This window comes from Candoia aspera, chromosome 4 (assembly GCF_035149785.1).
Source record: "Candoia aspera isolate rCanAsp1 chromosome 4, rCanAsp1.hap2, whole genome shotgun sequence".
NCBI lineage: Eukaryota > Metazoa > Chordata > Lepidosauria > Squamata > Boidae > Candoia > Candoia aspera.
In genome coordinates this window covers 34,469,243-34,486,380 of record NC_086156.1, presented here as the reverse complement: position 1 = coordinate 34,486,380, position 17,138 = coordinate 34,469,243, and the positions used below count along the sequence as shown (strand labels likewise).

Sequence of the window (17,138 nt, the reverse complement as noted above, 5' to 3'; positions counted from 1 at the left end):
ATAATATACAATCAAGCTTAAATTTCCAGCACACAATGTTGAAAACATGACCTGTCTATATCGTAAAATATTAATGTTTTTCTTTGTCTTAAATTTTTATGAGCTGACTTCTCAATTCAAGTGGGCATCATACGATAGTCTTGAAAGCACCATAATAATTATCCCCCAACATGAAATTCATTTCAGGCAATGCTTTTAACACTTCAGTATGGCAGTAACCTCTGACTGTTTCCAAACAGCTAAAGATATAATGCAAGAAGGTTTCTTGTACTCTGTAGAGTAGTGAGGTGATGAAGATATTTTCTTCCTCTTCTTTTCCATGTTTTTGTTTGTTTGTTTGTTTGTTTGTGGGTCTTTCTGGGGATTATATCACATGAACTTGTTCTAACCTTATTTAAGAATGTGATTTTTTTTTTAACATTAAACTTTTCCCCAAATATAATTGGCATACACTGGATTCTGTTTGGGTACCTGTGTGACTTTTGTTGTTATATCTATCTATATCTATATCATCTATATCTCTGTATATCCATATATTGGTAAGTATAACAACAGAAGATATGATAACATACAACCAAAAATACAGCAGTACTAATCAAATCACACACACACACACACACACACGTGTATGTATGAATGAGTGACATTTGTAGAAACTAAAAGTTTATCCTTAAAATATTAATCTGGAACTAGCTCAGTCATTTAGCATATTATTAAATCTAGCCATATAAACCATCTATTGCTCCATCTTCTCAGTTGTAGAAGTTTTGTGTTATTTCGATTCAATGATATTTATATAATATGCTTGGATTCTTAATATTCTATTATATAGGTGCCTTAGAGTATTAAATGTAGATAAGAGGGAAGGTAAGAAAAAAATTGGATACTCTATCAATATTAGAGTTTTGAATGTTAATGTTACAGGTGTTATAATTATTTGACTTTTCTTCAAAATTAAATATAATGAATATATAATAAAATGAAAAAATGAAGACCATACATCAAGATATTTGTTTTAAAATAATAGTTTTGGTCCTAAGGTAAATTATTTATTACTAAAATCTCCATCGTGTTGGTGTATGGTGTATATGTATACAAATGTGTGTGTATGTGTAATTATTATTATATTATGAAATATATATATATCTGTGTGACTTGACCAACTAGTAGCTCCTTCCTTCCTTCCTTCCTTCCTTCCTTCCTTCCTTCCTTCCTTCCTTCCTTCCTTCCTTCCTTCCTACCTTCCTTCCTTCCTTCCTTCCTTCCTTCCTTCCTTCCTTCCTTCCTTCCTTCCTTCCCATGAACTGTTCTTTACTCCTGTTCCATTTTCCGCCTGAACAAACATGGCTTTGGATAAGCGTGCTGGAAAAGATTTGTTCTCTCTTTACACACCTTCTTTTTATGTTCAAGCCTCTGAGACTGCTGCGCTGTGTTTACCTGAGCATAAACTCAGTGGCACTTACTTCCAAATGGACATACATATACTTACGCATATGACGCGATGCAGCCTTGCTAAAGCTAAAGAGGTAGCATGATGCCGATTAACCTTCTCCACCATCCCTCCCTTTCTGCTCCCCTTTGTCTGCGCACATGTACCCCCTTCACACACATGAGTATGACACTTTTTTTGTGTTTATAGCGTTAACCGTTTACAACTTTGGGAACTAATAAAATTTGGGGTATAGAGAGCAGTTTTTACATTCTTAATAAACAGGAATATTACAGTGTTGCCTTTGCTATAGTCAATATTTAGACCAGGCAATTAAAAATAAACAATTTCATTCTAACATTGCATGTGCCGTATATGAAGCCATATTAAATGGCTTAGAGCAATTGCATTTTACATTAATGATAATAGAAATATATAATCACCTTTAGATTTATAATCACATTTAAGGTTGATACCTATCTGAATTAAAGTGATTGTGTGGTGCTGCTTTAGGTTTGCCATATCCCAATTCCCCAAATGAAGGCAGCCTGCTATGCATATTAAGCAAATCCCTGGTTCATTATGCAAAGTAAGCATTTTCTACCAATTGCTTTGTGTTTTGCTCCTGGCATATGTCACTACATTTGAGGAAGGAACATTGGATGCCAGGAAAGAGTCATTTAAATCATCTTACTGCTTTCTTCTGAGGTTGAAAGCCAAAATCCTTGAGCAAGGTTTCCTGCAGCTTTTTATTTATTTATTGAATTTGAATTTGAATTGCAGCACAGGAAGAACTGCATTACCACTCCCCCCAGTCCCATTTCCCTGATTGAAAATTACTTCCAGAGTAATTAATTCCAACAGAATGCAGCATACAGGAATCATATGGCCCCCTTCCTTTGATAGATGGAAACTTGAAAGGGTTAAATGTTACTCCAACATTCAAGTCTTGATGAGACAGTGATGGCTTTAATATGTTTGCACACAGGAGATCCTGTTTGCAGATCTTCTGCATCACATCTGGACTGACTTCAGGAGCATGATAAAGCAGAATGGGAAGAGATGTGAGCAAGACTGTTCTCTCCTAGAAGAAATTCCATGGAGGAGGATGTTATTTTTCTCCTCCCAAATCCTAAGCAGGTTTTTATCAAAAGCTTGTGTAGTTGGAAGGAAACAAATTCACAATTAGCAGAAATAACATTTAGGAAGCAATTCTAGGGATGTCTACCTAGAAAGTATGTTGTTTAATTTGACACTTCGTTGAAATCAATTAGAAACAAGTCAGTTTTGATTTTAGATTGCACAGGTGAGCCAGATCCCTCCTTTTTGACTCAACCCTGGAACAAGTCTATTCCATTTGTATCCCAATAATTTTTAGCCTTTAGTCATTTTGATATCACAAACAATAAGCTACCAACCATTTGCAGATCAAAGTACTTTATATAGAGGAAAATGATGAATTACCATGATTCTGTTGTGAAGGTATTGGGCCATATACTTCTACATGAAATAGTCTTTTTAAAGTATTGACTACACAAAGAATGAGAAGACAAACTCCTGTCTCAGGAGGCTTGTGGATCAGGAAGGTCTGCAATGGAGGCTTGGGAGGCGAAATGAAGATACAGGTAGTCCTCGACTTACGACCATTCATTTAGCAACTGTTTGAAGTTACAGTGGCACTGGAAAAAGTGACTTGTGATAGGTCCTCGCACTTACGAGCATTGCAGCTTCCCCACAATCACATAAAATTCAGGTGCTTGGCAACCAGCATGTATTTATGACGGTTGCAGCATCCCAGGGTCACACGATAGCCATTTGCGACCAGCTGGCTTCCAACAAGCAAAGTCAATGGGGGAAGCCATGCTAAACGCTTAACAATCATGGTGATTCACTTAACGACTGTGGCAAAAAGGTCATAAAATTGGACATGACTCACTTAACAACTGCCTTGCTTAGCAATGGAAGTTCCAGTCTCAATTGTGGTTCAAAGTTGAGGACTACCTGTAGAGATGAACTGGGAAGAATATGCTATATTTCTGCAATGTGGGAAGGTTATCTTAGGTTCATTGTTGTCTTACGAATTAGATGTCCTGATTAGAAAGAGGAGGATATAAGCATACCAGCCAGAATGATTCTTTGGGCTGCAACAGTGTTTCTCAACCAATCCTTCACATATTCCTGGTAGAACACAGAAGTCTAGATGGAATACAAGGTCAGCAGAATTGTACCAGAATTCCTAGTTGGGCAGGTTGAGGAATGGCCTTGCTGCTATTCCACCTTAAAGGAATGGTACTTCTTGTTCCTCCTCATGTTCACTCATTTGAATGGCTTCAACCACCTGCAAAGGAAAGCTGCCCGCCCTCCAGGTATCTTTATCTGTTGCTTTCATTGCTTTTTGCAAAGAGATGACAGGTGAGTCCTCTCCATGGTACTGGAGATATCTAAAGGTCTCTTTAATCCTTTTCTTCCTGCCTACAACTGCTGAGCTCCCACAGTGTCTTTTTGCCCTCTTTCTTTTTTGCAAGCAGCTGCTGTAAGATAGGATTTCCCTCTGCATTTTCTCCTGTTGCTCTTCTTGTTTCTCAGACTTTCTTGCAAAGCAGCAAATGGCTGTCAAATCCTTTGCTACGTTCAGGCACCCCTTGTCAGCCTCAGCTTTTTATCTTGCCTTCCAACTACGAACAGGAACTATTTTATGTATTAGTTTTATGTTCTGCCTTTCATTCAGAAGCTGAAGATGGCATACATAACACTCCTTCCTCCTTTTCCCCCCAACCTGCGAGATAGGTTGGTCTAAGACAGTGTTTCTCAACCTTAGCAACTTTAAGTTGTTTGGACTTCAACTCCCAGAATTCCTTAGCCAGCAGCTTGAAGATATGTGGACTTCAACTCCCAGCATGCTGGCTGGGAAATTCTGGGAGTTGAAGTCCACACATCTGAAAGTTGCCAAGTTTGAGAAATGCTGGTCTAAGAGAGTGAGTGGCCTGAAGTCAGCCAGGAAGCTTTCATGGCTCAGGATGGACTAGAACCTGGATCTCTCCATTCCTAGTCCAACAGTTTACCATGTACCACACTGACTGTCTTCATTATTTTGTTTTTTTGGGCAACTTAGGTTCTTCCATAGAATGACTTTAAGGTACACATTAAAAGTTGTGAGCTGACTTTTAGCCTATGTACTGGGCTATGACACTACAAGTAATGGCAGTGCTGTACAGTTATACAGTTGATGTACAGATTCTGAGGTTTAAGGAAATGCTAATTAAGATCTCATTTAGGAAAAGATGCATCTTATCGTATACGAACATGATGATTTAGATGGCTTTTTCTTTATTGGGGCTATGCAGAAAAAAATAGTTTGTAGGGGCAGAACAAAACTAATTTCATTTGATTTCTTTTTTATTTAAGATTTAATACATTTAATATAATTATCCTCTCACCATGTACTTAATACTTTCTCCTTTCTATTACAACTTGATAACTTCAAGGAAGTGCCTGGGAATTACAAAATTTTGAAGTTCTGTTCATGTTAATAAGAGTTATTTCAGATCCCTTGTTTTTTATTGTTTAATACACTTACTCTTGACTATCCACTTGACTATATGACTTGATGAAGATGATTTACATTTAAATCTTACTGTTCCTCTGAAGATTTCAAGGTGGCACAGATGAGATGCGGGCTTCTTCTCATACTACCTTCACAAGAACAATCTTGTGAGATGGTTAGGCTAAGGTTCAGCAGCTGCACAAAGTCACCCACTATTAATGCATCTATTAATAACAATGTGCAAAATCATATTAACATAATTATTTAAATCCTGTTTCATTAAGATGAAACAAAATAGCCATCTCTTATTTCATTAAACCTAGAGAGGACCCATCAGTACAGGACATGGGGATGCAAAAGTTGAAAGTATGGAAACAGTTTGCTCCTGGTGACACCAACCTGGTTTCCGCTCAGGTACATTGAATAATCCTAGAGGAATAAATACCACATAATTGAAAAACTGTTTCTGTACGCTAAATTCAGGAATTGTACTTGTAACATATTTTAGAGCTGAGGGTCTCATTGGCTTTTGTTTCCAATTAGCAGTCTGGTTCTTTGTTCCTGGAACACTTAATGCAATCTAGATATTCTACTTGTATTAAGGATGAAGGCTTGCAAGGAGGCACTTCAGAGAAAGACCCAATCATGATTCTATGAATTAGATGACCCAGCCAGCTAACTTAGGTGTGTGTTTGTGCTTATGTGCCCATACAAGCATACTTTCAGTTTCTGTCCTAGTCCCCCCCTTTTTTTAACATTAACCTGAAAAATCAGTAAGATACCCCATAGGTTCATGAATGGGAAAGCTGAGTTATACTGTTGGACCCTTAGGAAATTTAATTCCCTGCTATCTACTGTTGGATCCTTAGGAAATTTAATTCCATAATGATGTCTTTGTCAGCCTTACCTGGAGATCTCATAGATTCAGCCTGAGATCTTTTGCATGCAAAGCCTCTGGGACCTTTTGGTGTATTAGAGAGTTTCTAGAGCCCTCCTGAAAGTACATATATGCCCACCATTTATTCTTAAAATATGTTCTATTTTATCATTTGGAATCTGTGAAGGGGAGATGGGGAAGGATCAGGATATGTACTAGTTACAGAGGGAGATTTTACTTTTAAGCTCCTAATATATCCTAATAAAGTATGAAATTGTGTCTGTGTCTGTGTGTGTGTGGTATGTAATTAACATAGGTTGAACAAATTGCACTAAAAATAATAATTGTCAAAAATGAACCATGAATGCACAACCCATCCTGAGTGCCCTCTAGTGTTATACAGTGGCAGTTAAAATACTCCTTTTTGGAGTAATGCGGTCAAGTTATTTTATGATTTTATTTATTTATATATTTTTGCTGGTGGGGAGTTGGGGATGTTTCAGTAGAGACATTTGGCTATGACGTCCTGTGAATCATAATGAAGGTAGTACTAAAATCTATATTATATCCCAGTATACTAAGAAGCAGTGAAATTTAAGTATAGCTTTTATTTAATGGGTCAAGTGTATACAGTCTCTATGACCAAAGGCTCTAATGTTCTAAAATGCTGTTTCTACCTTGCACGTGGGAATGATTTTTCCAGATGTAGCAGATATTTACCATCTTGTGCAGAAAGCTACGCATAATGGAGGAGGGAGGGTTAAATGACATGAAAATAATATTTTGCCTATTAGCAGCCTGGCATTTTGTCTCTTTAATAAAATTGAGATACACTCGCATATAATCTAATCAATTGCAGGATTCTTATCTCTGAGCAAAATAATGCAGACGATGAGTACATTTGCATATAGTCTGGTTTGTGTAACCTTAACGCAGCTGTTTGCCTCATTGGGGTTGCTCTGCATTCTTGCTGGGTTAACTCAGCCAGTTCACTTCTTATGGAACTGAAAACAGGAAATCGTCTGCCATGTGTGCAGAAGCTTCCAGTATCTTTTAGTGGTATTGCATTCTGTGCTCCAGTAAGTGCTTCTGTGGTATGCATATGACAAAGCATTTATTATGCTGTTACGGTGGCATTACAGAGCAAACAGCGCTAAAATAATCAATCAGTTAATGGTCTGTATGGCAGTTTGAATGTAGCACATTCATTGTGCTTATGTTCTTAGAAGGATGAGTTTATAGCTACAGTGTGTTGCATATTTTGCCAGAACTTAATGTCCTAAGCTGTTGCTGACACAAATAGATTTCTTTTAAAAATGCAGCTTCAGCAAGGTTCTTTCTACAGAAATGTCTACAATATTTTTGTGCTAGGTCTCAAAAAGAGTGAAATTTTCAAAGATGCCCCCACCCCCACCCCGACTTCAAGGAAGCATCTGTTTGTTGCCATATGTTTTCCTAATGTCAGCAGCAAATTTTCTCTTTTCATGTGTGTGAAAATGCAGGTTGCGGTAGTGGCAAAGAGGACATGTAGCTAAAAGTTTTGCAAAAAAAGAAAGAAATTCTTTTTTGTTGCACTTAGAAAGAAAAGTACAGGATCAAAGGTAGACATACTCTTTTTAAAAACCCTCTGAAAAAGGTTCTTCACCATAGCAGCAATCAGGCTCAAAAATCTAATGTATGCACCTTTTCCTTCCCCAGGCAATAAAAAAACCGATTATGCTAATTTCTATCAAGGTTTATGGGACTGCACTGGTGATGTTCCTGATGAACTGTCATTCAAACGTGGTGATGTTATCTACATTCTCAGTAAGGTACCGTATCCCGCCCCTAATAGATAGGTATGGGGAGATAGTTGAAATAAGACCAAAGGAAAAAAGCAGACTTCAAGGTCGTCAGGAAATGGGCATTTCCTTTACATGTTTCACACTCGGTCAGAAGTTCCTTGCACATTAATTATTTTGTCAATTGAATGTAACCACATTTGAAGTATTATTGTGCAACAGGAATTGTCTTTAAAACTTATTTATCTCTGTTTGGAATCTTGGTTACCCACCACTAAGTAACTTCCCTCTGAGACAATGCTCTTTTTGCTTATAAAATGTAGCTTTGTCAATATTGTATGGGGTGGGTGTGAGTGTGTATGTTTTACTTCCTCTTCTTTGGTACTTCTTGTATATGCTGAACTGGAGAGAGCAAGTGAGAGAGATTTATGTTAGTAAACTTTCATTTCACTGTTTTGGCTTCAAGAAAAGCCAGGGTTCTGCGTGTGTATGTGTGATGTGAAAATTCACTTGATTTTCAACATACCACTTTCTTCTTTTTAGTAACCACTCTATCTCCTGTATGTTTTTTTCCCTGACATTCTCTGAAAGAGACAAAATTCTGCAACATAGTAATTCATTTATTCACATTTGTTACATTTAAGTCCCTCTTTTATAGTGAAAATAGATTGAATAACAATATGATCTGGGAGTTAGCTGCTGTCCTGAACTCAGTAGAACTACTTTTCAGATAAATATGCATGGAAGATGTTTGGCTGGAGCACTTTCCAACAGCCCCTCATGTTTTCTACCATGATGTACAAGTCTTTGCAGAACCTTGTTCACTTCATGCCATACCAAAGTTGGAGCACCCATGAGATCAGATCCCTGCCATTTTCAGATAGCAATAATGGGATCCAATTCATTCAGAAGAATGCCAGCAGTTTCCAGGCTAATGTTGTCATAATATTTGTGAGCTATGACTTTCCTAATAGTAAAGTGCAAAGTGTTTCCCAAGAATAGCCAGAGGTGATCCCAGAAGATGCAGTGTTACTAATAATAACTTGACAATGAATTTGTTCTTCTGCTCATTGTAAATTTAACAACTAAGTTTACTTGTGAGTTCTCCTAACCCTGTGTTCTTTATTTATCTTACCTGCCCTCCTGACACTCTTGGGAAAAAAAGTTATTCTTAAATCCATATTACAGATGGAAAACTGGGCCTACAGAGTATGTTACTAATAGAAGAAGAGTTTGATGCAAGATTTCCTAAATGCAGATCAAATCTTTTTACCTCCCTCTTTTGTATTACTTAACTCAGTAGGTGGCTGCTAGGCCATAGAACTAGACAGAGCAATCCTTCTGCATGATATTTAAGAAGTCCCTTTGAACAGGATGGAGTTTTTTTCCTAAAAGAAAGTATATCGAATAGCAGCTTTATATTTAATGCTTACCATTCAGTCCTTGTCACTTAACTGAGTAAGCTAAGGCCTAATCCCGTTTCTTGTAACTAAGCTCCTAAATGTTTTTAAATCATTTTTATAAAGTACCATTTTTAATAGTGAGATTCATAGTTATTTGACTCAGGACTGAAAGTGTTCCACCATAGAAGGGAATATGGGTTGAAATAAATCTGTCTTTCTCTTGATCTCCATCCTATCTAGTACTTTCCTAAATGTACTTTGGGTTCCTGGCTTTAGATCTTGATCCGTTGCAGCTTGTCTAGATATATGGAGATTTTCTGGTCTGGAGTTATTTAATTTCTGAAACTGAAAAGAAATTTAAATCAAAATTCAGCTTTTTTTCCGTTTGAGTATTGCAGTTTTTCAGAAAAATATGGTCTCCTGTCAGCCCTGAATTTAGGGAGTTTGGGAAGCAAAAATGCAAGGAATAATAATCTATCCTATGTTCGGAGAGTTATTAGTCAGAGGAAGAATTTAAGAGTACTGCTAAGGTAAAATAATCTAAAGCCTCCTAAGCTTAAGGACTTAATCAAATATTTCTTAAAGCTGTAAATTGATGCTTTGGCTTTTTGGCACTTGGTGATTCTTGGGTTTTTTAGAAAAATAATTCTTTACCCCATCTAGTGGTTGAAAATGAGAGCTGCAAACTTTGGAAGATGCTCGTTAATGTGTGCTGTTCCAAAATGGTGTCATAAATTCAACTTTATGATCTTGAATTTATCTTAGTTAGATCTTAGTTATTGCTTATTACCCTCTCATCATACTGTATATCAGATCCTTGTTGACATTAATTCTGGTGAAATCTTATTCTCATGAGAAAGAATTAAATGTAAGCATTATATGCTGTAGGAAGAACACAATATGAACTGAGAGATAAAGCGCTGGTGCAGGAACAAAATATTATTTCAACAGAACAGAATTAACAAAAGGAGTCAAAATATATTTATGGGACTCTTTGTCAGTAACAACTTTGTGGAAAGTTCTGCCAAAGTGTTAATGGGTCCAGGCATCTTTATTGGCAGATTTCTCTTGTCCCCAGTGACTTTAATATTTATGATAATTGTACTTTGATGATAAAAAATATAGAATCTTGGGTAGGTTTAAAAAATAGCCCACACTACCTTTAAGCAAGTTTAATTTATAGCTTCATTTATACATCTGAATACCCACTGCAAATAGGACCAATTGCATACCATGGATGGGCACGAACTTGCAGAACGTTATACACAGTTCAATATTAAGCGCTGCAGTATTACACACTAAGGTTTTCCTGTAGTAACTGGGACTCTGGAAGATTTGATTGTGCAAAGTCCAGTGATTAGTATAGTATCTTGTTCTTTGAAATTTTTCATTATATTTTCTGTAGATTCATTGCTGAAAAAAAAATATCCACAATGTAGTATTCCAGATTAATTATAGTGGTGATTATACTCCAGTATCAGAAAGTGTTTTTATTAAAACTTTATGTCTGTATCAGCATGTTATTGTGGTTGTTTTCTCTTGACTTTTATGAAGACAACAACTTCAAACAGTTCCATAATTATTTAATAAAACATCCGCATTTGGCAATTCATAGAGCAACCATGAGAACAGTAACCGTAATTTGGCAGAAAAAGACTACCAGCATTCATTTTTAAAATACAACAATTGAAATAAATTCTTTGATAACCTTTTTTTTTCTTATTAAAAGTCAAGTATCAAAATAGAAATATGGGGGAAACCCCTGCCATGATTTTAGTGGTTCTAGGAATTTTTGTTAACAATTAGATGAATTATGATGTGTTGAGCTTCTTAAAAAGCAAATACACCTGAAACTGAAACAGCTGATTTAACATCCTGGTGGTGGTTTGGTGGTATATATAAACTTAGATTTCAGTGTGACTGTACACGTTCTCAAGATTGCCAGTGCTTTTATTATGAGTACATTATAAGGTGAGTAAGATGAAGATTACTCCATCAGTGTCAAGATGATTTTAGTTTGTAAAATTGAGCAATTTCATGTGCCTGGCACATACAATTATAAGACAACTTATAATTGCTTGGTGCTTCTTTCATTCTTTTTATTATGTAACATAAACCTGGATTTGGGCACTTGTTTCACATAACCACTTACTCTGCGGATCAGCTTTTGCACACTTACTTTGAGAGTCATAACATTTAACAAGAGTGCTACTTGCCATGACTCAGATAGTATGGCTATCTATATAGAGTTTTGACATAATATGGTCTTGCTTTTTAGTAGGAGAAATATTTGATACTGGTCAAAAGTAGCTTTTAGCAAAACCAAAATAAATCTGCCAGCTTAAAGTTTGTATAACAAGCTCATGGAAATCTGTTAAAATAATCTACGGAAACAAACTTTGGTTTTCATTGCTGAAAAGCAATGAAAGAGCATTACCTCTTTATTCTAGAGTATGTCTGAAACATATATTGAAATAGTATTTTGAAACAAGTGTACAGTAATTACACTTGTTATTAATTTAGCAGAAATCATGATGCATATATAATTTTTTGTTTTCAGTCCAAGTAAATTGCTTGCCAATTTCAAACCATCCATTATCAGCTGTCCCCTACAGATCCATGTTTCAGTGAGACATTTCTATAAAAGCATAATTTTAAAGCTACCTTCTAAAATATGATACCCTCAAGATGTGTTGGATGAAACCTTCCAGCATGCTCAATAAATGTGTGCATTTGGATTGTGGGAGTTATGGTCCACAACTGAAGCATTTAAAGATACCATAGTCAGTACTGAAGTGTTTGTTTTACTAAAACCAGATTAGGTTTGCAGTTAGTCTGTATTTAGATAGCTTCACACAAAGCTATCTAACAGAGAATCACAGCAAGCTAGTGGGTTGCCTCTTCTTGGGTCTGAGGTCATACAGTATTCCAATTCCAAACACTCATTAAGGATGTTTGTGTTTGCGTTAGTCATTCAGTTCCACATATGTTTTAAAGAATACCCTTAGGTAACTTTCCATGCTCCAATATGAGGTTGAATCAAGTAATCGTTGTGAATCACCTGAAATGCAGTCTTAATGATTTATAGTCAGATGAAATATAGTAAGTTGAAAGAAGGATATGTTTACTTGGAGGTAAATCTTATTACAGTCCTGAAACTTAGATGTCTTTGATGATGATGATGATGATGATGATGATGATGATGATGATGATGATGATGATGATGATTTTTTTAAAATGTCACTGCAGAGGATTTCTCATAGATTTATTCTGGATTAGGAAGTAGACCCATTGAAATAGATTAATAATGGCACAATTACACTGTTTGGGTTTACTCTAAGTTGGGTCCAGCTCCCCCAAATTTGAAAGCCTTTTTCTTCCCCTTTCTTCCTCCACTTTTTCCTCACATATGCGCATTCGTTGTTAAGCAATTCATTATACAGGTTTTAATTTCTTTGGTTACTTTCATACAATCCTGTAAAGCATTACACTGCTTCTGGATCTTGATGGAATTTCTCCAGAAGGAGAAAGAAGCTTTGTGTTAGTAATTACCTAACATTGTTGGGAGCTGACTGCAGACTTCTTCCCAGTGATAACAGAATAACCACATAATGTAGCTTTATAGTACATGATTAATAGAAAATAATTACACATCCTACAAAGGAATGCAATATTTCTTATAAATTGACTTGAATGGTTTCCTGCAGATTAAAGGACTCTTCATTATTTTATCAGTCTCTTTGAGGTTGAATCGATTGCCAGAGCTGTAAGAAAGAGCTAATGGGAAGAATATATAGTACACCTACCTACACAGAAGAAGGGACTAGGTTTAACCATACCTGAATAGAATATGAATCAATAGGTTGTGCATGAGGCTCCTACTATGCTTGTTGTTCATTACAATTAAATATTTGGCTGATTGGTGCTGCCTGAGATTTAAATTCAAGACCCACCCCAAGTATTCTGCACTTTTACCAGTGATTCAAGCAATTATTTATGATCTCTTAAATGAATTTAGTGCACTTAAGGAGCTGCTTCATAATACATTATTTTGACTCTGAACATTAAATTGTAGTACATGGTTAGATACGTATCTTATTGGTATTCTGATTGTTCTTTAATTGATTGGATGTTTTAAATAAAAATGAATGATAATCTATGCCTGGCAACATAGATTTTGAATAGAATCTAGAATATTGAAACTGCAGTCATAGTTGTGTTTTCCCTAGAGGTGAATGTTAAGTTCTGTTCATTTATCTTTTTTCTTCTGCACATATGCAATAACTAGCATATGACTCTCAGGGTAGCTACTAGCCAAAATCAATTGCCTTTTATTGTTGCTGAAAGTAATGTATCCATAAAGGTGCTGTAAGAGCAGGGTCAGATTGACTTGTAAGTGCATACAAAAGTTACACGCATTTCAAGAAAGGGATGTAAGCCCATTAACCAGTTAAAAAGGGATATCTCTGTAGTGATGATTGTAACCTAAGGGTAAAACATTACATTTCCAATATAGCAGTTCACTTTTTTTCTTCCCTACTTGCTTATACTTCATATACTTTAATTGGGATTCATATTGCTTGTGGGGTTAATACCAATAATAGTAATGATAAAGTAAAAGATTTCAATGTCTGAAGCCTACCCATAAATTAGCTTATGAGACTATTACATTACCATTACCATAATATTTAGCATCACGCAGGTGCATTAAATTTAAATATTCTTAAATAGCAAGATAATTTTGGGGGGAAAAGTTTATTAATTTAATTTGTGGCTCCTGAAGTTGGTTCTCTTATCACCCTAAGGACATGTTGTTTCTAAGTTCCTGAAATATCTGCATGGAATATTTTCATTCTGTCATAAAAAGCTTTAATGATCCCTTAACTAAAACAGCACTCTGCAAACATCATGATTGCTCTCTGCCCTGTTCTGTGAGCATTTTCTCCAGCGCACGTTTTTTTTAAAAAGTTATTTTGGAAAGCTTTCTTGGCAAGATTCCTCTAGCACAGGTGAGGACTGGCATTATGAGTGATTACTTGCACTTTAAATCTGTAGAGACTTAGCTTGTGTATTTAAGCAGGCTAATGTGGGATGAAACATGTGTTTATTAAACAAACACACACAGCTGGAACATCTGAACCCCCTGGTGAGACAGCAAGCACCTCCTGCCTTTAAGGGTTTTGGCCCCAGAACAGTCACTCCAGCAAGACTCATTCTTACTGTATGGTGGCTGGCAAAGAGGCCTGCCTGCTGAACTGCACTGGCAAACTAACATCATTTGTGGGGCTGCTTCTATCCTGATGGCAAATAAGGTGAAAGCAGAGCTTGGTGGTGTGCTTGGTTGTGGCCCTTGGTTAAATGAGGGTATTAAGTCTGCCTCATGGCTTTTAATATCCCACCCTATATAGAAGCAGAGTTTTCTCCCCCTCCCTACCCAGAATTGTCTTCATTACCAAAACTAAAACAAAAATCTCAGCTACTTATTTATGTCACCGCATAACCTGGAGAAACCTCTTCAATGTTTGTGCCAAATTAGAAATTAAGGTGGAGTTGAGATGGGAGGAGGTGGGGAGGGACATCACATGCCTCAGGAAGCAAGCAAATTTGGGGTTATGAACAACTGGGTTAATGGACAGGAGCAGATGGGAAACAAATGTGAACTGAAGATAGCAGGGGATGGAAAGCATATCTGGGCTGTTAATAGATTAGGGTTAATAGATCTGGCACAAGTTAATCAGATCATTTGAAGAAAGCCCTTGAAGGGATGGAAGTAATTTTGGTACCGTGCTGTTTCTATTCCCTTAAATGCTGTAGGAAGGACAGGTGAATTTGCATCCCATATAATGCCAAAATTCCATCATAATCCCATTAATGCTTAGCTTCAGGTAAAAACGGACTGGCAAACGCAACCCATTGCGGCAGAACGCTCTGTAGGTCTGTTCTCTTTTCCTCAGTTTTTTTTTCTTTAATGTAGTTCACTGTCTGTCTGTCTGTCTTTTGAACCAGGAGTCTATTTTCTTCTGTTTCCTGTGCCACGTAGTTACTGTGGTTCATTTTCAGCTGCTGGAAGTTATTGAGCTGCTGTTAAGCTTAATCATAACAATGTTTACCTTCCAGGGACAAAAACAATTAAATTTGGATCTCTGTTACTTGGTATTGCTTTTGGAAAAGATTATTTCCTTAAACTTTCATATACTTGGTTTGTTTTGGATTCATCTTGCTAAGCCTAAACAAATTTCAAAGCAAAATGCATTAGTCATCTGTCAGGCATATGAGATCTGTGATAAAATCTTCTGGCAGAAAGCACCAGTTGACACAGAGAAGGGGTAAAGGCTATGCAGTTCTTATAGGTGAATTTAACGTAGATTGAGCTAACAGAGGATCTGTGCAACTTCATTAGACTATTACTGAGTAGGTTCCAGCTGATACTCATACCTTTTTATGAAGTCTTATGTTTTTGCGCGCACACACACACATACACACACACACCTACCTCTACATCTATTACAGTAATAGAGAAGTATGGTTCTATTAGTGAGAACCAAATACAGAGAGAAAGATGACTCCAGTTTGAAAAGAAGCTCCCCCAACAGTAACATGTATTTTTTAAAAATAGCTGAACCAGTTACCTAGCACTGGAAAAAATATTTCTAACCGAGCATACTTAGAGATACGGGGTTTATTTGTCTGCCTTGTTGTTTGTTTGAAAAGTGTTTATCACCATATCAGGAAATACAAAGAAAACACATGACGATATAATCGTATTCCTTTTGTCTTATTGAGTATATGTTGGCTGGTAGGATCCATAGGTAAGTAAGTAGTGATTTAAAAAAAAAATTTCAGACATAAAAACAGATGCCTAGCCATTTAAAAAGTAATTTCCTGTCTTGGCCGTAACTACATCTCAAGTGCTTCAGAAATTCATACATACAACACTCATACACTCTTCCTTAACGTTTTAATTTTCCATTCATGCTCTTATAACTGTACATAAGGAGGAAACTTGAGTCATATGCAAAATTCTGTTGCATTCATATCAGACTAAAGGTTAATACTGCATATTGTTTTCAATTAGGAGTACAATAGATTTGGCTGGTGGGTAGGAGAAATGAAAGGAACCATTGGCTTAGTGCCTAAAGCCTACATAATGGAGATGTATGATATTTGAGAGGCAAGAGTAAGTACATTTTAATTCAATCTTCTGTAATGGTTTATATGTTCTTTTGCTCTGTTTCATATAGGTTTCTTTTCCTGGAACCTTTACTGTAATTCTTGGGGGTGGGGGTGGGCTGGAGAAAAGGTCTGTAGTTTTACATGAGATTCAATAAATTACTGTGTTTCTAGAAAAAGGGAAAATGCATTCCAATATCCTGTCTCTTCTGTATCACACCAATATTTGGTCTCCGTTTTATTGATTTATTTTCTTCAGGGTCACAGAAATAGAATATTTAGAACTCTGAAACAGGACATGTAAGCAATTTCTTTTGCAAGATGATCCCAGCTTTCTCCTGTCTTCATAGTGTAAATGATAGACATACGGATTAGGAAAGGAGAACACACTCCTTTTCCTCATTTTTCATGCAGACTATTGTCTTTTTAAAACAACTACAATAACAACAAAACTAACAGTCTTTCATTTAAGTTGTTGTAGTTGATAATTAAACTATTCTGCAGTAGCAAGGGAAAAGGTAGGCTTGTGACCTTAGAGACACTAGCCAGTCATTTGTGATACTGTCTAGTCATGTTCTGCTGCAAACTACTTTTGACTGAACAGTTGTGATTAACAGGACTTCCAGAAAAGTCATATGGCCCAAATAATGTTGTATCTACGTCTACCCTAAAACTTGCTTTATTACAAATTTTGAATATGATTCAGAAGTCTCTTTTAAAGACCTCTCAGTGGGAATGATTTAAACAGTGCTTAACAATCCTATTGAAAATCAGTATTTCACATACCCTGATCTATTTGCATTTTGTCCAGTCACTTCCTGGCTATTCCACATATTTAGCTCTGGTTAGAAGCTCCTTTTCCTATATATATATATTGCATTTAGCTGTTTTAATAGCAATAACCTACCTGCACCTAGTATTAGGGCAGAGCAGT

At 36.3% G+C, this 17,138-nt stretch overlaps 1 protein-coding gene across 2 annotated transcripts in view; it reads left to right on the top strand.

Annotated features, from left to right (window-relative positions):
* Positions 1-17,138, top strand: part of SKAP2 (src kinase associated phosphoprotein 2) — a 118,885-nt gene that overhangs the window by 97,700 nt on the left and 4,047 nt on the right. For both annotated transcript variants that reach the window (XM_063303795.1, XM_063303794.1), the window contains exons 11-12: positions 7,549-7,661; positions 16,110-16,211. In XM_063303795.1, coding sequence (XP_063159865.1) covers positions 7,549-7,661; positions 16,110-16,202 — 206 coding nt within the window. In that variant the 3' untranslated portion in view covers positions 16,203-16,211. The remainder of the gene's footprint in view (positions 1-7,548; positions 7,662-16,109; positions 16,212-17,138) is intronic.